Below are 27,870 nucleotides of genomic sequence, written 5' to 3'. Positions count from 1 at the left end.
GGCATGGGTTCAATCCCTGGCCCTGCTCTGTGGGTTAAGGATCCTGTGTTGCTGTGAGCCTCAGACATGGCTCAGATCCTGTGTTACCGTAGCTGTGGTGTAGGCCAGCAGCTGCAGCTCCAATTCACCCACTAGCTTGGGAACTTCATGTGCCTTGGGTACAGCCCTGAAAAGAAAAAGGGGAAAAAAAGATTTGTAAATGAGAAACAAGCTTATTAAATGAAACCTTAATGCTCTTTCTAATTAAAAATGGCCTGGATAACCCAATGTGTTAGATAATGTTGAGGTCTTTGTGAAGATATGACAGCATCAATTGAACGGATCTATATTTTCTTTGGGCATGGTTTAGAAGCTAAAATTGATACGTGATCACGGTTGTACCTTTTCTCTTTTCACTTTAAATAAAATGAAAATGTGTCTAATTCTGTCCTTGTGAATTTTTTTTAAAAGTTACTTTTTTTCCTATTTTTCAATTATTTGTGCTACTCTTGACTATTGAATATTTGCTGGAAAGGCAAAAGTACAACCACCCAAATGTACAAATACATTTGCCCTAAACTACTGAGACCTCTGTATGCCATAATACTGGAAAGGTAGGTGAGAAGTACAGTCCTTATCTTAGCTGTAACATTTATTTCTTCTCAGTGCTGACAGTAAAGCAAAATTATGGGATGTGAGAAGAGCATCAGGATGTTTGATTACGCTTGATCAGCATAATGGGAAAAAGTCACAAGCAGTTGAATCAGGTAATGAAAAATCCATTTATATAGAAATATGATATTGATAGTATTTTTATATTGAAAGTTCTTAACTGAAACCAAATAATAAACGTGAGTAGACAAATTATAGATCTTATGGTTTTTTTAAAAAGGCATTCACAATGAATCAATTTCTAAATTTACATAACCAAATTTTAGTCGTCTTTTTTTAAGATACAACTAAGTATGGCATTTCTTCTGCCCCTGAATTTTCAAATGTAGAAACTTTCTGGATTAACTTCTTAACCTTTTTGTTTCCTTAATTGAGGACAACTAATACAAATTCAGTGCCATTTAGGAAATTAAAATAAAGGAAATGGTAATATTTTGTAGCCATTTTTTCAGAATAAAATTTTGCAAGTTGTGTTAAATTTCAGTCCACTGCAATCCAGGCAACAAAAATGCCTCAATTGTGTTTTTACAATAGATTTTTAATTTCTTGTAGTTTAAAATTCTGATTCTGGAGTTCCCGTCATGGCTCAGTGGTTAACAAATCCAACTAGGAACCATGAGTTTGTGGGTTCATTCCCTGGCCTTGCTCAGTGGGTTAAGGATCCAGTGTTGCTGAAAACTTTGGTGTAGGTTGCAGACGTGGCTTGGATCCTGTGTTGCTATGGCTCTGGTGTAGGCCGGTGACTACAGCTCCAATTAGACCCCTAGCTGGGACCCTCCACATGCCGCAGAAGCGTCCCTAGAAATGGCAAAAAGACAAAAAAATAAAAATAAAAAATAAATAAAATTCTGATTCAGAATTAATTTTAGACCAAATATATATTAGGATGAACTATATAAAAGCTGTCATTGTTTTAATCTTTTAAATTAAATTAATCAGGCTGTTGAGAATTGTGCTTTCTCAAAGCTGTCCATTTTGAAAGTAATATACATTTAATTGAGACTAGAACTGTTATGCTTAATATTAATATTAAGGATATTAATGTTTTTATTTGTTTGTTTTTGATTTTGTGGGGTTTTTTGCCGCCCTCGTGGCACATGGAAGTTCCTATGCCAGGACTGAACCCAAGCTACAGCAGTGACACCTGGTTCTTAACCACTAGCCAGGGAACTCTGAAGTAGTAGTTTTATTTATTTTTAATAGTCTATGAAGTGGTTTTTAGATTAAAAATGGAAATAGTATATAAGAAGTTTACATTTAAATTTAAAATTTTAGTGTTAGGTTTACACATTTAATTGAATTTATTAGCACAGCTTACTATGTGAAGAAAAATTGTATTTGGCAGTATTTTTTCCTTTTGGTTTTCCTCTCTTTTTATGGTTCTTTTTTTTTTTTTTTTTTTTCTTCATCTTTTTGTCTTTTTAGGGCTTCCCCGGGGCATGTGGAGGTTCCCAGGCTAGAGGTCTAATCGGAGCTGTAGCCTCTGGCCTATGCCAGAGCCACAGCAATGCCAGATCCGAGCTGCATCTTCGACTTACATCACAGCTCACGGCAACACCAGATCCTAGACCCACTTAGCAAGGCCAGGGATCGAACTCACAACCTCATGATTCCTAGTTGGATTCGTTTCTGCTTCACCATGATGGGAACTCCTTTATTGTTCTAATCTATGTGGTTTATCATATTGAAATAATCCAAAGGAATCATTAAATTTAAGTATAAAAATAATTTATGTTTTAAATAATTCATGTAATTGTCCTTTAATATGTTTAAATAAGTATGTCATCAAGCATTAATGTGTACTGAATTTATAAGAACAGATAAACTGAATTGTGTTTTTCATTGCAGCAAACACTGCTCATAATGGGAAGGTTAATGGCTTATGTTTTACAAGCGATGGGCTTCACCTCCTCACTGTTGGTACAGATAATCGAATGAGGCTCTGGAATAGTTCCAATGGAGAAAACACACTAGTAAGAGATTCTAAGTACCTCAGACCTTTTGGATATACGTTAAAGAAATGAATCTGTAACATAACACTTGATGTTTTTCTGTAGATTTAATTTTGTGTTCCCATTTGAATCATAGCTCTCTTTTTATACTATTTCTCCATTATGTTAACTAGTAATTCTCAACTCAGGACAACCCACCCCACCTTACCCATACCACATTCTCCCTGATTAGTGGAGAATCACTGCTCTACTGAGCCATTCTGCATAATGCGAGTGTGCCATATCTTATGCATGTTGGAGAAGAATAAAAGATTGAGAACAACTGATATAAATTAAAGCTATAAAGTTAAATAGTCAAATTTTATTCTGTATCTGACTTGTAAACCAAATCCAAAATGAATGTTATAGTACAAAAACATATGGTTCTTTAATACTGCAATGAATGTGTTCTAAAAGTGCTAGATTCTTTTTTTTTAATTAATTGAAGTATAGTTCATTTACATTATTGTGTTAGTTTCAGGTATACAGCAAAGTGATTTGGTTATACATATGTGTTTGTATATATAGTTTTAATTTTTTTATCTTTTTCCATTATAGGTTCTTATATAGAATATAGTTCCGTGTACTACACAGTAAATTCTTGTTGTTTATTTTTCTGTATATGATAGTATGTTTCTGTTAATCCCATACTCCTTATTTATCTCTTTTCCCCTCCCTTCCCCTTTGGTAACCGTAAGTTTGTTTTCTGTGTCTGTGAGTATGTTTCTGCTTTGTAAATAAGTTCGTTTGTACTATTTTTTGGATTCCACATGTAAGTGATATCATACAATATTTATCTTAATCTGATTTATTTCACTTAGTATAATAATCTCTGGGCCCCTATGTTGCTTCAAATGACATTATTTCATTCTTTTTTATGGCTGAGTAATATCCCTTTGTGTTTGTGTTTGTGTGTGTGTACACACCACATCTTTTTTATCCATTAATCTATTGATGGACACTTAGGTTGCTACCATGTCTTGATGGTTATAAATAGTGCCACAGTGAACATTGAGGTGCACGTGTCTTTTCAAATTAAGAGTTTTCATCTTTTCTGGATATGTGCCCAGGATGAGGATTGCTGGATCATATGATAACTCTATTTTTAAGGGAGCTTTTTACAGAAACTCCATATTGTTTTCCATAGTGGCTGCACCAATTGACATTCCCACTGACAGTGTAGGAAGATTCTGTTTTCTCCACATCCTTTCTGTAGAAAGTACTAGATTCGTATGTGGTATTTAATCTTTAGTACTTTTTAAAAATTTTATGTTATGGTCCTTACCAGATGTACCTGTCATTTAGTAACTTTGACAATAAGCTACCAAAAGTTTATAATTTGGTAATAATGCTAATAGCTGATATTTATTGAGAGCTTATATGCTACTTACTATGCTAGTAAAAACTAACATTTAATATATGTGCCAGAATATATATGGTCTTATTTAATCATCAAATCAACACTATGAAGTTAGTTACTATTATAATACCCATTTTACATATACGGAAAATACGACATAAAATCAAGTAACTTGCCTGATTTTACGTTGCTAGAAAACAGCAGAGTTTAACTGTAGATTCCACTCTTACTATATTGCTGATTATACCCAGACTCCTTAAAGCATCTATTTACTACGTTCAGGTTCATATTAATATTAATCATATTCCTTTCTTTAATCATCCTTTCTGGGTAATTCTCTCTTAAATACTCTAGGTATCATTTGTATTATTAAAAACTAACTTTGATATCAGAATTTTTTGTGCTGGATTACTTTAGGGAGTTTGCTAATCCCTCTTGTTCTTTATGAAATGCTTCTCTATCATGTCTTAGGCTAAAAAGTCAGGCATTGCAAATTTTAATTTATAATATTATAATTCTTCCATTTATAATATTGTACCATGTCCCTAATTGCATCACACCTTCCTTCTCTCATTTTATTCATTTGTTTAATATTTTTCGAGTACTTCCTATTTGCTTGGCAGTTCTCTACAGCAGTAAAAAAACATAGAAATCTTGTGGAACTTAGATTCCAAGGAGAGAAAGAAAGATACCCATCAGTCAGTCAGTAAATGGGTGGATGGATGAACGGATAAAATATACATTAGGTACAGTAAGCACTATGAAGAAAAACAAAGCAAGGAAAGAAGCACAGAAAGTACTGGGAAGTTGGAGTTGATGTTTTACGTAGGGTAATTGGACTAGTTCTCACTCAGAAGATGACATTTGACCTAAAGGAAATGAAGGAGTGAGCCATCCAGCATCCGGGAGGGAGAGTATTCCGGACAAAGGAAGGAGGGAAGAAGGAAGTACAAAAATCCAGGGGAGGAGCAAGCTTGGGATACCCAAGGAGCATCTATATGGCCTTTATACTGGACTAGATTAGGCACAGGGGAGAATAACAGATGAGGAACAGAAGGAACAGGACACCAGACCTTACAGGCTTAGGAGTTCCTTGTGGCTCAGCAGGTTAAGGATCCAGTGTTGTCACTGTAGCAGCTCGAGGCCACTGCTGTGGCAAGGGTTCAGTCCCTGGCACAGGAACTTCCACATGCCATGGACGTGGCCCAAAAAAATGCAGTTTCCAGATCTTACAGGCTTATAGGCCTTCCTAAGGGCTTTGGCTTTTTCTGAGCAAGGTGGAAATCCACTCAAGGCTTTTGAGTGGAGAAGTAACAGGATCATTTTGGAAAAGTAGGCTGGCATGTGCATCAAAGATGAATGTGATAGATATAAATGGTGCTGAGTATATGTATAAATAGTTACTGTGATTTTATTTCATTTTTCTCTCCTTCTTGAAGGTGATACTCATATGGATTCTATGGATTTTTGCTAGTAACCCCATATTTTGAATAGTGTGTTTAGAATGGATTTTATATATATATAAAATATATTTGTCTTTTTAGGGCCACACCAACAGCATGTGGAGGTTCCCAGGCTGGGGGTCTAATCGGAGCTGTAGCCACTGGCCTACATCACAGGCACAGCGACACGAGATCCGAGCTCTGTCTGCAAGCTACATACACCACAGATCATGGCAACGCCAGATCCTTAACCCACTGAGCGAGGCCAGGGATTGAACCCAAATCCTTGTAGATACTAGTTGGATTTGTTTCCATTGCACCACAACAGGAACTCCTGGAAATGTTATACTTTTAAATACATATATATATTAATAAAACTAGGCACTTACTGAATTATTTTATATCCTAGATATTATCTAATGCATTATTTCATTTTTTCATTTGATTTTTCATAATAACTCTGGTAAATGTGTTATGTTACTTCCTTTTAACAGACTAGAAGAATGAAACTCACAGGTTAAATCATTCATCACTCCTAAGAGGCAAAAAAAAAAAATGAGGACATGGAGTGGGTTTCAAAAACCCAAATCTACTGACTTTAAGTTTCATTTTTTCACATTTCACTGTACCACTGCTGCAGTGAGGTAGCTGAATACCTGTGCTCATTTCTGTCACACGTTAACCTCAAAGGTGGGTAAGCAGAGTTTACACACACACACACACACACACACACACACTCCCACCCAATCTTTAGAAAAAGGTAAAAGGCAAATCACTCAGCTGCTTGTCTAAACTCCAGTATAACTGACAGCGAAGGGAGATATTGGTGGTCTACGTGCTCATAATTCCCAAAGGATTAGATTCTGATTTTACACTTACCCTAAGTTGCTTATCTAAATTATCCACAGGAAGTAAACCTGTCAGTTTCTTTAGCACAAAGCTTCTCAGACTTTGATGAACCTGCAGACCATTGAGGGAACTTTTTAAAATAAAGATTCTAGTTCAGTAGATTGATTGGGATGAGGCCTGGAATTCTGTTTCTGACTGCATAGGTAATGCTGATCTTGTTGGGCTTGTATCTTTGACATATAGGTGCAGAATTTTTTTTATCTCGAATACATAATTATTTATATAAAGCTTCAATTATAGGGAGTGCCAGTTCTGGCTCACCAGTAACGAGCCCAACTAATACCCTTGAGGATACAGGTTCAATCCCTGGCCTTGCTCAGTGGGTTAAGGATCCAGAGTTGCCATGAGCTGCGGTGTAGGCTTGCAGCTACAGCTCTGATTTGACCCCTGGCTTGAGAACTTCATATGCCATGGGTTCGCCCCCCCACCGCCGCCCCCCAAAAAAAGCTGTGATTATAATATACACACTCTGGAGTTCCCGTCATGGCGCAGTGGTTAACGAATCTGACTAGGAACCATGAGGTTGCAGGTTTGATTCTTGGCCTCACTCGGGGGTTAAGGATCCAGCATTGCTGTGAGCTGTAGTGTAGGTTGCAGCCGGGTCTCAGATCCTCGTTGCTGTGGCTCTGGCGTTAGACCATGGCTACCGCTCTGATTAGACCCCTAGCCTGGGATCCTCCATATGCAGCGTGAAGCAGCCCTAGAAAAGGCAAAAAGACAAAAAATAAAGTAAAAATAATATACACACTATGTTCTTTGCTATTTTATACTTAGCTTTTATCCCTATTTTCAGCATAATTTTCATACTTCAATTTTTAATTGCCATATAAACTCTAGAGTTAATATGTGTTAGTAATTTACATCTATTTCAGTTACTTTGCCATTCGAGATAATGCTGCATTGAATTCCTCTGGGCATATACCTTTTTGCTGCTTAATTATTTCCCTAAGATAAATTCCCAGGAGTAGTTACTCGGTCAAGGAGTAGGAATATCATTGTTGTTTAATGAGTACAGAGCTTCCGTTTTGCAAGATAAAAAATAGATGGTGGTAATGGTTACGCAACATTGTGAATATACTTAATATCACTGAACTGTACAATACATTTTTGCATAATAAAGCATTTTGCCTTTGAGAAGAAATGACCAAAGTACAGTGCACCTACATGTTTACCTCACTTGTACTGGTATTGAGTATCTTAACAGTTTCTTAAAATTTTTACTAAATGGTCCAAAATGCTTCTTCAGAGTTGCCTTAATTTGCATTTTTATTTCAGTCAAGATTGAAATGTGACCATTTGTTTTTGTGGGTCTTTTTACTATTTATATTTCCCTCTTATATGAAATGTACATATATGTTATTGGCCGTTGTTTCTATTAGGATGTTAATCATTTTCTGTAGACTTTATTGGGGCTGTTCCTATAGTATATTATAATATTTTAAGTAAATTTTTTTCCTGTCTTTGTTGTCTTTTTTTTTTTTGTCTTTTTAATTCAAATTTAAGTGAATAACTTTATATTTTAACATCCTGCAGGTGAACTATGGAAAAGTTCATAATGACAGTAGAAAAGGATTGAAATTCACTGTCTCCTGTGGCTGCAGTACAGAATTTGTTTTTGTACCATATGGTAGCACCATTGCTGTTTATACAATTTACTCAGGAGAACAGATAACTATGCTTAAGGGACATTATAAAAGTGTTGACTGCTGTGTATTTCAGTCTAATTTCCAGGTAAGAATGATACTTAAGGGATTTTAAAATGTTGGGTAGCTAACTTGCCATATTAGTTATATATAAAAGAGTAAATTACAATTTCACTCTAAGGAATTAAGCTGGAATTAAGCTTTTTATCCAGTTTTGAGCTAGAGTATATTAAATAGAGGATAATAGAGGATAGATTTTATAGGTGGCATAGGATGTCTCAATGAATCAACATAATACTATGCACCTTTGACTGGGATAAATTCTTTCTTTTGAATATGGATCTGGTGTTGCCCTAAGCTGTGGTATAGGCCGCAGACTCTGCTTGGATCAGGCATTGCTGTGGCTGTGGTGTAGGCCGACAGCTGTAGCTCCGATTGGACCCCTGGCCTGGGAACCTCTATATGCCGCAGGCGTGGCCCTGAAAAGACCCCCAAAAAAAAAAAAAATTATCAAAGGGTGATATTCCTTGCAAAGATGCATCACCTAAGTTTAATGGTAATGAAACGAGACAAAATTCAAGTGACATTCTACAAAATAACTGGTGTGTGTCTTCAAATGTCAGTGTCAGTGAAGCCAAGGAGAGACTGAAAAACTATTCTAGGTTGAAGGAACGTAAAGAGACATGACAGCTGAGTTCAGCATGTGATTTTGAACTAGACCCTTTTGCTATAAAGTGTGTTATTTGGAACAATTGGTGAAACTTCAGTGGGATCTAAAAATTAGCTAGAGAGTTCCCTTATGGCACAGTGGGTTAAGGATTAAAATTAAAATTATCTGATAGTGATATATCAGTGTGAATCATCTGATTTCATTGATTGCATTATATTTATGTAGAAAAAGTCCTTGTTCACAGGAAATACATACTACTGAACTCTTCAAGAGTGATACAACTTCATGTTGGCAACTTATACTCTTGTTTCAAGGGGAAAAAAAATTCTTCATACTCCACTTGCAACTTTTCTGTAAACTTTGAGATTGTTTTTGGGTTTTTTTTTCAGTCTCATTTCCCAACTGAACCGCTACGTTAATCTCAAAAATGTCAAGATTCAATTCAAATCCCTTTATTTTTAAAAATCAAAGTATAGAAGTTCCCATTGTGGCTCATCAGTGATGAACCTGGCTAGTGTCCGTGAAGATGTTAGTTCGATCCTCAGTGGGTTAAGGATCCTGTGTTGGCCATGAGCTCTGGTATAGGTTACAGACAAGGCTTGGGTCCTGCATTGCTATCACTGTGGTTTAAGCCAGAAGCTGCAGCTCCAATTCAAACCCTAGCCTGGGAATTTCCATATGCTGCAGGTGTGGCCCTAAAAAATAAAATAAATTTTTTATAAATGAAATAAAATATAAAAAATAAAATAAAAATTGAAGTATAGTTGATTAACAATATGTTTGTTTCAGGTATACAGCATAGTGATTCAATATTTTTTAGAGTCCCCATATCAGTGATATTGTCTTTGTCTTATTTCACTAAGCATAATATTCTCTAGGTCTTTGGAGAAATATCTATTAGAGTAGAGCAGGGAAATATTCTTAGAAATATTTCTGTAAACATATATTTGTGAGAAAAAATAAAAATTTAGTCAGAGTTTCATAACCACTTAATATTTTGCTGGTTTTTCTTTTTAGCCCTTTCTCTTCACTTAGTAGCTTTTTTTGAAAATTGTCCTAGTATTTTACAACCTGTTTTTTCCCTTCACACTATGAATATTTGATTTATATCCTACTCTTTTCTTATGACAATATAAATATTTTCCAATGTCATCAAATGTTCTTCAAATTAAATTTAATGATTATATAACATATTAATGCAACAACAAAACAAAACTATATATATATATATATAACTATATATATATATATAACTATATATATGTATGTAATTACCCTGGACAGTAGTTTTTAGACAATTATTCCTGGTTTTATTATTATGAATATAATATTGATAATATCCCTGATTTTCATGTGTCTTTGGCATGACTTAGAAATGCATATAGAAACTTGGACACATTGAAATTTCATTCTCGGAAAAGATTATACCACTTTTGCCCTCTATATGTGAAAGTCTCTCTTTCACTGCCCCATGAGAATATTTTCAATACCAGCCAGTATATTTCCTAAGTTTTATGGGGAGGAGAATGAACATTGTTCAGCATATGCAGATAGCATATCCATAAAGACATTGATAGGCTGTGCATCGGCCCAAGCTTCCCCTTATAAAATAAACTTCTCAGCAGGCATAGCATATGTCTTAATGCTCTTCAGTTGCAGCCAGTCAGGCAACTATGAGCTAAATAAAACTTTCTTTGAACTTTTGGCCTATTTTATCTAGAAACTCATATGATTTCCTTACTGAAGCCTTTATTAAAACTCAGTTATGGAGTTCCCGTCATGGCTCAGTGATTAATGAATCCAACTAGAAACCATGAGGTTGCAGGTTCGATCCCTAGCCTTGCTCAGTGAGTTAAGGATCCAGCATTTCCATGAGCTGTGGTGTAGGTTGCAGATGCAGTTCCGATCCCGCATTGTTGTGGCTGGCTGTGGTGTTAGCTGGTCTAGGGGTTCCAAAACTAGTTCCAATTCGACCTAATAGCCTGGGAACCTCCGTATGCCGTGGGTGTGGCCCTCAAAAGACAAAAAGACAAAAAAAAAAAAAAAAAAAGCTCAGTTATTAAAAAAAGGACAAACTCTTATTTCTACCATTTTTTTCATTGTGACTACTCTGACATTTGAAATAAATGGATGCTATGATAAAAACTACAGTGATTATTTTTGTGAATTTTAATGTATTAGTGAACTCTATCTAACATATCCTAATACTATTTTATTATTGCTCAGTGAATTTATTACATTTATAGCTGTACAATGTTCATTACAATCCAATTTTATAGGATTTCCATCCCACAACCCGAGTGCATCCCCCAACCCCCTGAACTGTCTTCCTTAGAAACCATAAGTTTTTCAAAGTCTGTGAGTCAGTATCTATTGTGAAAAGAAGTTCAGTCTGTCCTTTTTTCAGATTTCCACATGTCAGTGAAAGCATTTGATGTTGGTGTCTCATTGTATGGCTGACTTCACTTAGCATGATAATTTCTAGGTCCATCCATGTTGCTAAAAATGCCGGTATTTCATTCGTTTTAATGGCTGAGTAATATTCCATTGTATATATGTACCATATCTTCTTGATCCACTCCTCTGTCAATGGACATTTAGATTGTTTCCATGTCTTGGCCATTGAAAAGAGTGCTGCAATGAACATCAGAGTACATGTGTCTTTGGAGACATGGTTTTCTCTGGATAGATGCCCAGGAGTGGGATTGCTGGATCAAATGGTAGTTCTATTTTTAATTTTCTGAGGAATCGCCATACTGTTTCCCACAGTGTTTGCTCCCATTTACAATCCCACCAACAGTGTAACAGGGTTCCTTTTTCTCCACACCCTCTCCAGCACTTCTTGTTTGTAGAATTTTTGATGCTGGCCATTCTGGCTGGTTTTAAGGTGGTACCACATAGTGGTTTTGATTTGCATTTCTCTAATGATGAGTGATGTTGGACATCTTTTCATGTGTTTTGTGACCATCCATATATCTTCTTTGGAGAATTATCTATTTAGATCTTCTGCCCATTTTTTTGATGGGGTTGTTTGTTTTTTGGTATGGAGCTGCAGAAGGTGTTTGTAAATTTTGCAGATTAATCCCTTGTCAGTCAATGCATTTGCAAGTATCTTCTCCCATTCTGTGGGTTGTCTTTTCATTTTGTTTAGGGTTTCCATTGCTGTGCAGAAACTTTTTAAGTTTGATTAGGTCCCATTTGCTTATTTTTGTTTTTATTGTCAATTCTCTAAGAGGTGGATCCAAGAAGATGTTGCTGTCGTTTATGTCAGAGAGTGTTTGGCCTATGTTTTCCTCTAAGAGTTTTATGGTATCTGGTCTTATACCTAATCTTTAATCCATTTGGAGTTTATTTTTGTGTATGGTGTTAGGGAGTGTTCTAATTTCATTCTTTTCCATGTGACTGTCCAGGTTTCCCAGCACCACTCATTGAACAGGCTGTCTTTTCTCCATTGTATATTCTTGCCTCCTTTGTCATAGATGAGTTGGCTGTAGATGCATGGGTTGAATTCTGGGCTTTCTATCCTGTTCCACTGATCTCTATTTCTGTCTTTGTGCCAGTACCATACAGTTTTGATGACTGTTGCTTTGTAGTATAGTCTGAAGTCCAGGAGGCTGATTCCTCCAGCTCCACTTTTCTTTCTCAGGATGGTTTTGGTTCTTCTGGGTCTTTTTTGCTTCCAAACACACTTTAAAATATTTTGTTCAAGTTCTGTGAAAAATGTCCTTGGTAATTTGATAGGGATTGCATTGAATCTGTAGATTGCCTTGGGTAGTATAGTCATTTTGATAATATTGACTCTTCCAGTCCAGGAGCATGGTATGTCTTTCCGTCTATTTGTGTCATCTTTAATTTCTTTCATCAGTGTCTTATAGTTTTCAGAGTACAGGTCTTTGGTCTCTTTAGGTAGGTTTACTCCTAGGTATTTTATTGTTTTGGATGCAATGGTAAACGGGATTGCTTCCCTAATTTGTCTTTCTGATTTTTCATTGCTAGGGTATAGAAATGCCATTGATTTCTGTGTATTCGTTTTGTATCATGAGACTTTGCCAAATTCATGGATGAGCTCTAACAGTTTTCTGGTAGAGTCTTTAGGGTTCTCTAGGTATAGTATCATGTCATCTGGCAATAGTGGTAGTTTTACTTCTTCCTTTCCAATTTGGATTCCTTTTATCTCTTTTATTTCTCTGATTGCTGTGGCTAGGACTTCCAAAACTATGTTGAAGAGTAGTGGTGAGAGCAGACATCCTTGTCGTGTTCCTGGTCTCAGGGGGAATTCTTTCAGCTTTTCACCATTGAGAATGCTGTTAGCTGTGGGTTTGTCATCTATGGCCTTTATTATGTTGAGGTAGGTTCCCACTATGCCCACTTTCTGAAGGGTTTTCATCAGAAGTGGGTGTTGGATTTTGTCAAAGGCTTTTTCCACGTCTATTGCGAGGATCATATGGTTTTTATTCTTCAGTTTGTTCATGTGGTGTATCACACTGATGGATTTGTGGATGTTGAAGAACCCATGCATCCCTGGGATAAATCCTACTTGATCATGATGTACAATCTTTTGAATGTCTTGTTGGGTATGGTTTACTAGTATTTTGTTGAGGATTTTTGCATTGATGTTCATTAGTGAAATAGGCCTGTAGTTTTCTTTTTTGGTGATATCTTTGTCTGGTTTTGGTATCAGGGTGATGGTGGCCTCATAGAATGAGTTTAGGAGTATCCCTTCCTCTGCAATTTTTGGAAATAGTTTCAGAAGGATAGGTATTAGCTCTTCTCTAAATGTTTGATAGAATTCACCTGTGAAGCCATCTGGTCCTGGACTTTTGTTTGTTGGAAGTTTTTTAATCACAGTTTCAATTTCAGTTCTTCTGATGGGTCCATTCATCTTTTCTACTTCATCTTGGTTTAGTCTTGAAAGATTGTACTTTTCTAAGAATTTTCCCATTTCCTCTAGGTTTTCCATTTCATTAGTGTATAGTTGCATGTAGTAGTCTCTTATGGTCCTTTGTATTTCTGTGATGTCTGTTGTTACTTTTTCATTTCTCATTTTATTGATTTGAGTCCTCTCTCTTTTTTTCTTGATAAGTCTGGTTAAGGGTGTATCAATTTTGTTGATCTTTTCAAAGAACCAGATTTTCATTTTGTTAATCTTTCCTATGGTTATGTTTGTTTCTATTTCATTGATTTCTGCTCTGATCTTTATAATTTCTTTCCTTCTACTAACTTTAGGTCTTGTCTGTTCTTCTCTCTCAAGCTGCTTTAGATGTAAAATTAGCTTGTTTATTTGAGCTTTTTCTCGTTTCCTGAGGCAGGCTTGTTTTGCTATAAACGTTCCTCTTAGAATGGCTTTTGCTGCATCCCATAGGTTTTGGAGTGTCATATCTTTGTTGTCCTTTGCGTTTAGGTATTTTTAAATTTCCTCTTTGATTCCTTCAGTGAACCATTGGTTGTTTAATAGTATGTTGTTGAGTCTCCATGTGTTTGTGTTTTTGCAGTTTTTTTCTTGTTGTTGATTTCCAGTCATATAGCATTGTGGTCAGAAAAGATGCTTGATATGATTTCAATTTTCTGAAAGTTACTGAGGTTGAATTTGTACCCCAGGATGTGATCAATCTTAGGGAATGTTCCATGTGCACTTGAGAAGAATGTGTATTCTGTTGCTTTTGGATGGACTGTCATATGAATATCTATTAAGTCCATCTGGTCTCATGCTTCGTTCAGGGCCTATGTTTCCTTATTGATTTTCTGTTTGGATGATCTGTCCATTGCTGTAAGTGGGTGTTAAAGTCCCCCACTATGATTGTGTTATTGCCGATGTGTCCTTTTAAGGTTGTTGGCAGTTGCCTTATATATTGTGGTGAACCTATGTTGGCTGCATGGATATTTAAAATTGTTATATCTTCTTCTTGAAGTGATCCTTTGATCATTATGTAGTGACCTTCCTTAAAATATTCTTAAAATATTCTTCATTTTCAAGTCTGTTTTGTCTGATATGAGTATTGCTACTCCAGCTTTCTTTTGATCCCCGCTTGCATGAAATATTTTCTTCCATCCTCTCACTTTCAATTTGTATGTGTCCCTAGAAGAGAAGTGCATATCTTGACGACAGCATGTATATGAATCTTGTTTTTGTATCCATTCAGCCTGTCCATGTCTTTTGGTTGGGGCATTTAGTCCATTAACATTTAAGGTAATTATTGATATGTATGTTCTTATTGCCATTTTATTCATTGCTTTGGATTTGTTTTTGTTGCTCTTTTTTCTTCCCTTCTCTTGTTCTCTCCTCTTGTGGGTTGATGACTATCTTTAGTGCTGTATTTGAGTGGATTTTTCTTATTAGTGTATCAATTGTAGATTTTTGGTTTTTAGTTATTCTGAGGTTTTGATATAAGAGTCTCTATATATATGAGATTGTTTTAAGTTGTTGTTCTTTTAATTGCAAGTTCATCTCCAGTGTCCTGCATTTGTACCCACCTCTTCTCATGATTTCTGATTTTGGTGGCATAATTGTGCATGGATGAGTTCAGATCTGTACTGTATGTATACCTTTACTGGTGAGCCTTGTCATTTGCGGTATTTTTGTTTCCTGTTGCTGTCTTTTCTTTTCTGCCTAGAGAAGTTCCTTTAGTATTTGTTGTAAGGCTGGTTTCATGTTGCTGAATTCTCTTAGCTTTTGCTTATCAGTGAAGCTTTTGATTTCTCCTTCAAATCTGAATGAGAGCCTTGCTGGGTAAAGCAATCTTGGTTGGAGTTTTTTTCCTTTCATCGCATTAAGTATATCATGCCACTCCCTTCTGGCCTGCAGAGTTTCTGCTGAAACATCTGCAATAACCTTATTGGGGTTCCCTTGTATGTTATTTCTTTTCCCTACCTGCTTTCCATATTTTCTCTCTAGCTTTAATTTTGGTCAGTTTGATTAATATGTGTCTCAGGGTTTATTTTATATGGTACTCATTGTGCTTCCTGGATTTGAGTGAGTGCTTCCTTTCCTATGTTAGGGAAGTTTTCGCCCATTATCTCTTGGAATATTTTTTCTGTCCCCCTCTCTCTCTCTTCTCCTTCTGGCACCCCTATAATACGTATGTTGGTGCGTTTAACATTGTCCCAGAGTTCTCTGAGACTCTCTTCATTTGTTTTCAATCTTTTTTCTCTTTTCTGTTCCACATCTGTAATTTCCACTAATCTGTCCTCCACCTGGCTTATTCGTTCTTCTGCTGTATTCTGCTGTTAGCTGCTTCTAGTGAATTTTTTATTTCAGTTATTGTATTTTGCATCTCTTCTTGTCTAAGTTTTATATCTTGTATCTCTTTGGTCAGTGTTTCCTTAAGTTATCCATCTTTGCCTCCAGTTTATTTCCAATGTCTTGCATCATCTTCAGCATCAACAGTCTAAAATCTTTTTCCTGGAGGCTGAGAATCTCCTGATCACTTAGCTGATTTTCTGAGGTTTTTTTCTTTCTTCCTCATCTGAGTTATAGTTCTCTGTCTTTTCATTTTTACAGGTTTTTGGTGTGGGTGACCTTTTTACAGATAGTAGAGTTGTAGCCTCTCTTACTTCTGGTGTCTGTCCCCCTTATGGCTGAAGTTGGTATGGGGGCTTGCTGTAGGCTTCCTGCTGGGAGGGACTGATGCCTGCCCACTGATAGGTGGAGTTAATTCCTATCCCTCTGGTGGGTGGGGCTTTGTCTCTGGGTGAGATTAGAAGTGGCTGTGTTGCCTGGGGTGTCTCTAGGCAGCCTGTTTACTGCTGGGCAGTGCTGTGTTTGCCCTGGGGCCTCTCAGCACTGACTGATGGGTGGGTCCAGATTTTCCCTAAATGGCCATCTCCAGAGAAAGGCAAGGCTGCTGAATATTCCCAAGAGCTTTGCTTCCAATGTCCTTCCCCCACAGCAAGCCACATTTACCCCTGTTTTCCCAGGAAGTCCTCCAGGAACTGCAGTCAGGTTTGACCCAGATTCCTATGGAGACTTAGCTTTGCCCTAGGACCCAGTGCATGTGAAAGTCCATGTGCACCTTTTAAGAATGGAGTCTCCATTTCCCCCAGTTCTGTGGAGCTCCTGCACACAAGCCCCACTGGCCTTCAATGCCAGATGCTCCAGGGGCTCTTTCTCCCATTGCCAGATCCCCACACTTGAGAGTTTGATGTGTGGCTCAGAACTCTTACTCCTTTAGGTGAGTCTCTGTGAACCAGTTAGTTTCCAGTCTGTGGAGCTCCCCACCCGGGAGGTATGGGGTTGTTTGTATCATGTAATCGCCCCTCCCACCTCTTGATGTGGCCTCCTCTTTTTCTTCTGGAGTAGAATATCTTTTTGAGAGTTTCTGGTCCATTTGTTTGAAGATTGCTCAGCATTTGGTTGTAAACTTTGTTGTTTTTAGGAGAGAAGTTGAGCTCTAGTCCTTCTATTCTGCCATCTTAATCCTTAATACTATTTTGAAGTAGAAAACTAAGCTTTACTACATCTTAAACAAACAGAATAGGGCATCAGCTCAGTTTCTTTGGGTAGTAGAAATCTAATTAATCTAATTGCTTTAACCTAAGAATTAATAAGTTTAAAATTTGATGTAGTTCCTTTCAGATTGGCACCAACTTTAAACTGACCTACAGTCCATATCTTTGCTTTCTGTGTTACAGGAACTTTATAGCGGTAGCAGAGACTGCAATATTCTTGCTTGGGTACCATCCTTATATGAATCAGTTCCTGATAATGATGAGGTAATATTACTTTTTTACCTCACATACACATGAGCATATACAATTTGCACAGTGACTTCTAAACCATAAAAAAAGGTTTTTTTAAGTTTGTATGGGAGAGACTTGTAAAGTATTTTTTACTATTTTCTGATTTTAAAACATAATAATTTGCCTCTAACACATTTGAAAAATTCAAAAAAAGAACATAAATTTCTGAAGTTGAATTAATCACTAGTAACATTTTGATTTATTTCATTCTTGTTTTATCCTATGCACATTTTTAACATAAATTGTTAACAGACAACTCAGCATACTACTGGAGTTCCCATCATGGCTCAGTGGAAACAAATCTGACTAGTATCTATGAGGATGCAGCTTCAATCCCTGGCCTCACTCAGTGGGTTAAGGATCTGTTGTTGCCATGAGTTGTGGTGTAGTTCTCAGACACCACTCAAATCTGGCATTGCTGTGGCTGTGGTATAGGCCAGGAGCTATAGCTCCGATTCGACCCCTACCCTGGAAACCTTCATGTGCCATGAGAACGGCCCTAAAAAACCAAAAAAAACTTAGCATACTACTTTTCTCAATATTATATGACTTCTTCTATGTTGTTAATAACTATTCATAAATATTGTCTTAAATAGTCTAGCATTCTGTCACTTAAGTACCACAGTTTACTTAAATATTTACCTATTTGAAGATATTTCTTTTGATCATTATAAACAAATCAAGGTAAATATCTGTTCATAAATTGTTTATATTTCTGATTACTTCTGATTAGATTCTTAGAAGTAAATTTATCTCTTGAGTTATCGTGTATGACATTTTTCAAGCTCTTTATTCACACCATCAAATTTTGTCACTTTACACTTCTACCAACAGTTAGTGCCTATCTTAGCACATAAATTGGTACAAATATGATAGTGTGAATAGAGGGCCTAAAAAATGAAAGTTGGATAAACAAAGATAAATAAGACATGAACTCTGGTCTTAGGTAGTATGCTCTGAATTTTTTACTTTCATGTCAAGTTACCTAAAAGTGAACTTCCAGATTTAGTACATGTCTAATATGGTTTGTTATGGCTTTGATTAGTTTTAGTGTACAGCTGCTTTAAATGACTAATTTTTTTTCTAGAAAGCTTAATATGTTCAAACAAATTGGTTCAGCCATTTATTTTGTATTATAGTTTAATTACTATGTCCTGCTATGTGGGAATTACTGTGTACATTAGATCTAATTTATAACACTACAAGCCATGTTAGATAGTTTGACAATTATTTACCAAATGAAAGCTATAAAAATAAAGGTAAAACATCTTTGACTTATGTGTGAAAAAAAGAATATTAGAAGAAAATTAAATTCCTTATTTTATACAGAATATTTGATTCTGATAGTTTATTTTCTTATTATGTAGTTATGGTAATAGTTTGAACTCCCTATCTAGAAGAATTTATGTATATGGAAAAACGAGCCGATTAAGTAGAAATCAAATAGATATACACAAGAAACAAGTTAGCTTTATAAGTTTTAGAGATTTACTTTTGAAATGTTTATATGCCTAAGATAGGCACTTTTCTCATATTAATATAAAATGTTGGGAGTTCCAGTTGTGCCTCAGCAGGTTACAAACCCAACTAGTATCCACGAGGATGCAGGTTCGATCCCTGGCCTAGCTCAGTGGGTTAACGATCGGGTGTTGTCGTCAGCTGTGGTGTAGGTCTCAGATGTGACTTCCATATGGCATAGGTATGACTCTAAAAAGCAAAAAAAAAAGCACTAAAAATATTTCCACAAAACTTTAATTTGAAAGATTCTTGTGAATGAAGGTAGAATATGAATATGATCATGATGCAGTCCCAGTAGAAAAGACTGCACAGAACACACGGTTACATGCTATTTACTATTTAACTCATATTTTAAAGTATTTTCATCTCAACTATCAAATGAAAGACTACCGCAGGGCCCAGAGAGGCAACTTAACACAAAATAAAACACATACACACACAAACACTTGGTGTTTAATTTCAAGTAAACTAAATAATAGTAATACTGGTAACTGGGTTGGAATCCCAGTTCAGCCATTTATTAGTGATCTGTGGCAAGTTGATAATAACTTCAAATATTAGAATCATTAAAGCAAAATTGTTCTTAGGTTTCCTTTCAAATACCCCCTTGAGATAAGATTTACTTCTCCATCAGCCAAGATATAATAATATCTTAGGGGTGTTTCTTCTGATAGCTAGGATAGAGGAGGGATTTAGTTCCAACATAAGAAACTGAAAGGCATTGGATGATAGGAACAGGTTTTATGGTCTTTGAGTACAAATCTTACTATTTTATTGTAGGCTCTTTTCTCGATTCTGAAGAATCTGCCTTACTTTTGCCACTTCTAAAATTTGGCTATGGTCAGGGCAAGCCTATGTAACTCCTACTCACTTTTTCCTGCCTGAAATGTCTAGAGTGTCTATATTACAGTTTAAATCTGACTTCTTGGAGTTCCTGTCGTGGCTCAACAGAAACAAATCTGACTAGTATCCATGAGGATGTAGGTTCGATCCCTGGCTTCTCTCAGTGGGTTAAGGATCCATGTTTCTGTGAGCTGCAGTGTAGGTCGCAGACACGGCTTTGATCTGGCATTGCTCTGGCTGTGGTGTAGGCCACCACATATGCTGCGCCTATGACCCTAAAAAGATAAGAAAACAAAAACAAAAACCTGACCTCTCATCAAGAATCTTACTTTATTTTGACGTCACACAATACATAGGTGTTTTATTTACCATTTGTGTGATGTGTAATCAGTGCTGATACAGACAACCTTATATTCTACCTATAAAGATTTTCCATTAATTACCAGTAAGAAATTTAGAGTTACGGAGTTCCCATTGTGGCTCAGTGGTACCAAATGTTACTAGTATCCATGAGGATGCAGATTCAAATACTGACTCTACTCAGTGGGTTAAGGATCCAGCATTGCGGTGAGCTGTGGTGGAGGTCGCAGATGCGGCTCAGATCTGGCATTCCTGTGGCATTGGCCAGCAGCTGCAGCTCCAATTCAACCCCTCTCCTGGGAACATCCATATGCTGCAGGTGCAGCCCTCAAAATATGAAAATAAGAAAGTAAGGAAGGAAGGAAAAGGGAAGAAAGAGAGAAAGAAGGAAAAAGAAGGAAAGAAGGGGAAGGAAAAAAAAATTAGAATTTATCAAGATGTATGTGTGCTAGATGTTATTTTTGGTTTTATTCTTCCTTCCTTTTATTTGGACCTGAACTAGATTTGCTTTAAACTTCCCTACCTCCACAACATTCACAACTGTTTGTCAGTAGAACGGACAGGCTGGCCATGTTTGAGCAGAGAAAGAATGTCCACTAGGAGGAGATGTTGTAGAGAAAACTGAAGTAATAGATGGCAGTTAACACTTGATCAGTGATTCTCAAGCAGTAATATGTGTACTGCATTATATATATTTTTACTGAAGCTTTTAACTACAAGTAAGATGTTTTATTTGTGATTTTTTTAACAATAAAATACATTTCTAATAATATTGTAATACATTCATATTGTTATCCTTTACTGCTATAAACAGAATTTATATGCAGCATTTCCAATTTTCACTTAATTATTTTTGTTTGCTCACCACAGTAACAATAATTTATATTAAAATGTAACTTTGCCTGAGAGTTCCTATTGTGCACAGCATGTAACAAATCCGACTAGTATCCATGAGGATGTCAGTTTGATCCCTGGCCTCGCTCAGTGGGTTAAGGATCTGGCACTACCGTGAGCTGTGGTGTAGGTCGCAGATGCGGCTCAGATCCCGCGTTGCTGTGGCTCTGGCGTAGGCCGGTGGCTACAGCTGCAATTCGACCCCTAGCCTGGGAACCTCTGTATGCTGAGGGAGGGACCCAAGAAATGGCAAAAAGACAAAAAAAAAACTAAGTGACAATAGCCAACGTAAAGTTTGTTAATGGTGACAATACCCAACATTAGGTTAATGCTGGATTCTGATCTATAGTTTTAATATTACAAAGAATACCTAAATTAATATCTTGTTTTCTGGCTATCCTGGCTGATACCTGGGGAATTTACTAGAAACACCCGCTTTTTCTACTGTTGTCCTTGTTTGAGTTATAAGATTCTAAGTTATCATGTTCATCAAAAAAGGAAATGAACTTTCTCAGACATGCCGTAGGGGTTACCCTTGATATGAAATATTGTTATGTGTTGAAAAAGACAATACATCTAAGTAATCTAAGAATAATTTATGTACATTATTGGATTTGGGTTTTAAAAATGTGTAGCAAATGTAAAAGCTGCACAATAAGAAATAAACCTGGTTCATGATGCCCAGATACTTTTAAAAAATGAGGCCATCTTAAAGTCCTTTAATTATTTGCCTAAGAAAAAGAAGGTGTGTTTAAAAAGTGAATTGGTTCGAAATACCAGAGATAATTACAGTTCCTCTAATGCTGATTATATTTATTAGGTACAGCTCTAAAGTTAAAGGAGTACTATGATGTTTTCTGGTTTTAAATAAATACCATTTAAATGAATGCTCTCTTTCAAAGAAATTTCCCAGGGAAACCTGTGTGCTAACAACAAACATGTTGCCATTTGTATACATTTTGCATGTGTTTCTCAACTACTTAACTAGTGATGATAGATAGATAGACAGACAGAGACAGACAGAGCTACCTCATTATTTAAAAACCACATTACTTTTTGGACCAAAATGGCAAGTAGAGGTTTTCAGCGATTTCTCCTGCTGGCTGTCCCATCACCTTGCTTATTTTCACTTTCAAGAATTACTCTATTTAATAAACACCTTATTCCCCATTTATAGATATTTGCTTCTTTATAAAATCAGATCCATCTAAACAATGAAAAGTTACTCACATTAATATTTTGGGCTGTCAAGTCAGACCATAGACCTGAGTCCAGTCTTAGCCACATGGATTTTACTGTGCACCCTTCTCCAGGTAATTCCAAAAAGTTGTAAAAATGCCTTGAGTAATCGGAGTTACCACTGTGGCTCAGAGGAAACAAATCTAACAAGTATCCATGAGGACTCAGATTCGATCCCTGCCTTGCTCAGTGGGTTAAGGATCCAGCGTTGCCATGAGCTGTAGTGTAGGTCACAGACAAGGCTCAGATCCCATGTTGCTGTGGCTTTGGCATAGGCCAGCAGCTACAGCTCCAGTTCAGCCCCTAGCCTGGGAACCCCCATATGCTGTGAGTGCGGCCCTAAAGACAAAAGACACCAAAAAAAAATGCCTTAAGTGGTAACAATTAAATCATGTGTGTATGTGTTGAGGGGGTTGTTAAAAACTTTGAAGGAAACTTAATTTGCATGAGTCTGATATGTCTATTTCTTTTTTTTTTTTTTTTTTTTTTTTTTTTTTTTTTTTTTTTTTTGTCTTTTTGCCCCTTCTAGGGCAACCTCCCATGGCATATGGAGGTTCCCAGGCTAGGGGTCTAATCGGAGCTGTAGACGCCAGCCTACGCCACAGCTCACGGCAACGCCGGATCCTTAACCCACTGAGCAAGGCCAGGGATCAAACCCGCAACCTCATGGTTCCTAGTCGGATTCCTTAACCACTGCGCCACAATGGGAACTCCTGATACGTCTATTTCAAACAAAGTTACAGTATTTTATGTTGTATGTAGGGTGTTACTTTTGGTTTAAAATTAATGGTTATATAGTTTCTTTCAAAACAATCTAATCTAATCTATTTCATAACTGCATTGTGAGCCTAAACTATGAGGTAGAATAATCAAATCTTTCCTTTTTTGTCCCTTTTTTTAGGCTACAACCAAATCACAGTTAAATCCAGCATTTGAAGATGCCTGGAGCAGCAGTGATGAGGAAGGATGAATATCAATTCTTAGTACCTTTTTGTCTTTACTGATGAAACTTTTAAAACAGGACTGTTTTGTTTTATTTTTTTAATTGTCCAGTGACCCCTAATTTAGCCCTGAATTGGGGTGATTTTTTTTCCTTTTGTTTTAAAATGAGGTGGCATGAAATTCTGAAACAGAGTTCTGTATAGTTTATTCAAGCAGAACATATCTCCCCAGTCCCAGTTTCTGTGGCCTGCCCCAGCCCCTGTAGCTACAGTACAAGAGACAGGTCATGGCACCCCCAGTGTAGGAACTTGAGCATAGTGTGCGAACAATAAGTTGCAATCTCAAAGAATAAGCAAGTAGAAGTTATCAGCGATTTCTCCTGCTGACTGTCCCATCGCCTTGCTTATTTTCACTTTCAAGGATGATTTTACTGTGGAGTATAACAAAAATTATAACTGAAAAATTAGCATCAAAATGTTTTATTCTTATTTATGTATTCAGTTTTTGCAGCGATTTCGTTTGACCATTGTCTAGCTTTATGTTAAATTTTTTTGAACCCAGTACCTTCCACAATCTAAAAAGTGCATCATAGGAGGTTTTTAACTTAGGGAAATCCCATGTTTCCTTTATTTTAATGTGTTGAATGGCAGCTTCAACTACTTTTCTATGAATCTGGTTAAGATGTGACCAACTCCTAATTCATTCATCAAAGCAGAAAATGTTCTGGCAGTGAATCTGGTTTAAACATGAAAATGTCATAAAATTTCTGTTTTATTGTCTCATCGTCTTGTGTCATAACCTACAAATGATTATCATGAAGCTAATCTCATATTACTTTCTGATTCTTAGCAGTAGGAGACTAGTTAAAAAGGTTTTTGTGAGCTTGAATACCAAGTATACAGTTGTTGAGTTTTTAAGTTGTGTGAATGTTAGGCCTCATATAAGCCCTTTCTGGCCAAATGTGTTCTATACATTTACTTGATAATTGATTTTCTTAAGCCTTAACCATTGTACTCTCACTTTTTCTCCCCTTAGTGAGGATGCTTATGATCTTTGAGAATGCTGTTGAAATCAGAAATTTCTAATAAGAAAAAAGCCTTCCATCAAACTGCAGTTAGTATTGCTTCCTTTTAGTTATATAAATATACATAGTCATTGTAAATAATTTAAGCAGTGTAATACCTTACAAAAGTATATAATAGTCACCTGGAATTAAGCCACCCTAAGGTAACCACTGTTAATATTTAGTGGCCATTCTTTCATGCATCTCTTTATGACATATAATTTTATACAGTGGGATGTTGGTTATGCTATTATTATCATGGAAATTCCTCTCCTCCCATAACAGCACCCCCCTCACCATCCCTTACTCCTCCTGCCACAGTACAAGTTATTAACCAGGTACAATCCTATATGAACCTATGTAGACAAAGGTGGGAAAGTATTTTGATTTTGCAAAAATGGGATATACGCAGTTCTGTTTTGATTTTTTTTTTCCAGCTTTAGCACATAGAAATTTTTCTGTGTCATTCAGTATAGCTAAGTGTATTGGCTGGGCTGTATTTTCTTATTTTCTGTATTCTTGATACTCTGGCATTTGGTACCTTGAGATAGATAGCAAAAGGCTCCCCTTGGGAGCATGCCTTTAAAATGCAAAGCAATCAATCCAGAGTGTACACACCCAACCACCTCCTTCATCAAACACACATGCAAAGCCACTCTTCCCCTTAGCCTAGATTATGCCAGGGCCAGATACCAGACAACTAGGTACCAAAGTCTACTGAAATTATTCAAACTGTCTAGTACTAAACTTACTCAGTAATTTGGTACAAAAAGGAGATGATATTCCTTGAGCTGCTCTTAGCTTACTAAGTGGATCCAACGGTCAGAGGCCACCGCCTGAAACGGAACTCTGGTCTATTGGCACACTTGCTGCTTGGTGGCTACTCCATTATGTTGTTTTTTTGTTACTGTGATTGCCCAACCTAAAGAGGGCACTCAACTTACTTCCCACGTTTGTGGAGAGCTCAGGGTCCAGGACAATACTACTAGAAGTGTTTGGTAACCAGCTACATTTCAAAAAGGTCTGTCTGCTGGGGATGAGGGTAACTACCCTGCTTGTGCCATGGGATGAGTCTAATCCACTGACAAGACAGTGCTGACAAGAAGTGGGGCCATCTTAGTACCTAGTGTCTGGGATGTTATATGTTCCTGGAGGTATCCATAAACCATACCCCTTTCCCACTCTGAACTTTCTTCTTCTTTTTTTTTTTTTTTTTTTTTCAATGTTTTAGACCAGAGGCATGTAACAATTCCTGGGCCAGGGATCAAACTCGAGCCACAACAGCGACCTGAGCCTCTGCAGTGACAGTGCTGGATCCTTAACCTGCTGAACCACTAGGAAACTCTTCACTCTGCTTTTCTGAGTCAAATTTCAGCCTATTTCTCAAAATAGTAGGAGATGGCTCAACCTGAACGCTCGCTCGAGTGCTGTAGGCCATTTGTGGATTTGGCATGAAGGTCTTCTCAGGAGATCCTGGCTTCCCACAAGCATTATTGTTTAGGTCACAAGCCTCTCTGCTGTGTCTGCTTGCTGCTGTCACAAGCAATTCATTCCCCAGCCTATTAGGGTATAAGAGGTCCCATCCCTGAAGACCAGTGGCTCAATGTTTAATGAAAAAGGGGAGAAAGGGAAAGGGGCATCTAGTTCTAGTGCCTCCCACACACACCAAAAACCCTGAAGAAAAATCCAGTTAATTTTAGAAATGCAAAGCCCTTAATCCATGCGCCTGGGCTCTCATAAAACTGGTCCTCATCAACGTGCAAAAAGTCTCATGCTCAAAACCAAAATATAAAAGATAAAGCTGATACCACCATTGCTTTCCTAGATATAGACCCCCAGCCCTCTAAGGTTGATTATGACAACCTAGAGAAGGAAGACTTTGTTCACAGGCCCCTCAGGACCATCAGGAACTTATTAGGTAAGTACCTAAAAGGAAAGGGAAAAAAGGGTCACCTAGAGAGAGATACAAGCCATTCTACAAGTTTAAAAATTGGTGAGGGTGTGGGGAAGGGACTGATTGTTCATGGACAGGGACTGTCCCAGGGATGTTGCCTAGAGGCACCTGGCCCCTTCAGCCTCCCTCTTTTCCATCTAACAGCCAGAAAAAGAAAATAAAGACTGCACCTTCAGGGCGCAAAAGCCTGAAACAGGAAGAAAACAGGAAAAATGACTGCCACTTTAGGTGGCTATAAGCTAAAGGGGAAAAAAACACAAGAACTTTAAATCTTAGGTACAAAGCAAATGGCAGTCTAGCAAACACAATGCTAGTTCTAGATTACTGATTTAAAAGCAAAAAGAGGGAGTTCCCATTGTGGCGCAGAAGAAAAGAATCAGATTAGGAACCAAAAGATCGTGTGTTCAACCCTGGCCTTGCTCAGTGGGTTAAGGATCTGGTGTAGGTCGCAGATGTGGCTAGGATCTGGCATTGCTGCAGCTGTGGTGTAGGCTGGCAGCTGTAGCTCTGATTCAACCCCTAGCCTGGGAACCTCCATGTACAGCCTTAAAAAAAAACCGTTATTGATGTCGTCCCATCCATGGGAGCACCCATACTCAATATCCACTATTATTTATATGAAATCACTCATTCTGCTCAATCAATAACCAGTAAATATTTTACTCCTATAAATTTGGCTGACATGTTCTGTTCAATACTATTTCAGCAGCCTCCAGCTGCAATTTGCCTTCACCTCAGAGGGACCCAATACACCTTTTTCAGACTTCCGCAGTTATCTCAGCAGCTTTCCCATCACACATGATCTTTGCAGGCAAGATCTCAACTGCATCTACTTTGTTTCAGGAGCACAGGTGTGACATTACATTGATGACATCCTCCTCCAAGGAGACTCATTTGGTACACATTTAGGATTTACAGAGCCAACATCTTTTAGTACTTTTGGGGTTCTGATGGTGACGTATTTACAAATTTTACTTCCAAATAAAATCAGCAGATACTCCCATTTGTGCCTTAAAGGGCTCTCACTAAAGGGATTTTGGCAATCTCTTGTCATGCCTCCTGGAATCTCTAGACCATTTCAGATGGCCATAAGTTGCCCAAGGGCTTCTGATGCTAGAAACTGCCCCTCTTAGCCTCATACTACGTTCTGTTGAAACAAATAAAATACTCTGGAAAACAGGCTCACACAGACCCTATGCCTGTGACCTTCCATACCTAGCTACCTGTTAAGCTTAGGGTCATAGAACAATACACCAGAAACTTGGCACAGCTACCAAGGCCTCTTTAGACAGGTTGGAGCCAAACCTGAGCTCTCTGAAATAGTCTGCCTGCAAGAGGAGGTGGTTTCCTCTGTCCTCAGTCCCTTGCTAAATGCTTTGGTACTGGAGGGTGTCACTCCTCCCCTAGACAACTTGGCTGCCTCAGAATCGACTTGGTATTAACTGAACAGGATACAAATGAAACGGCTAACCACCATGCATGATGGAGTTCAATGGAATGTTGCTGCTTTCCATCTCTTAGCTGCAATGTCCCTAATAAAGGGCAGGATCCAAGAAACAACACACTTAGCCAAACTTCAGGCAGTAGTCTTAGTGCTGGATGCCTGGCCAACAAGTAGCCCTATCTTCACATTTATTAAAAACTGTTGGGTCATT

At 37.3% G+C, this 27,870-nt stretch overlaps 1 protein-coding gene across 3 annotated transcripts in view; it reads left to right on the top strand.

The window, feature by feature from the left end:
- ERCC8 (ERCC excision repair 8, CSA ubiquitin ligase complex subunit) overlaps nt 1-23,982 on the top strand; it is a 65,729-nt gene extending 41,747 nt beyond the window's left edge. For 2 of the 3 annotated variants that reach the window (XM_021077003.1, XM_021077004.1), the window contains 5 exons: nt 646-746; nt 2,500-2,624; nt 7,887-8,084; nt 17,295-17,375; nt 23,158-23,978. In XM_021077003.1, coding sequence (XP_020932662.1) covers nt 646-746; nt 2,500-2,624; nt 7,887-8,084; nt 17,295-17,375; nt 23,158-23,226 — 574 coding nt within the window. In that variant the 3' untranslated portion in view covers nt 23,227-23,978. Of the gene's footprint in view, nt 1-645; nt 747-2,499; nt 2,625-7,886; nt 8,085-17,294; nt 17,376-23,157 lie in introns of all 3 variants that reach the window. The other variant, XM_003133989.6, reaches the window with a different exon arrangement.

The sequence above is a fragment of the Sus scrofa genome, chromosome 16 (assembly GCF_000003025.6).
Source record: "Sus scrofa isolate TJ Tabasco breed Duroc chromosome 16, Sscrofa11.1, whole genome shotgun sequence".
NCBI lineage: Eukaryota > Metazoa > Chordata > Mammalia > Artiodactyla > Suidae > Sus > Sus scrofa.
Note: the sequence above shows the minus strand (reverse complement) of the source record. Positions and strands in the feature narration are given on the sequence as shown.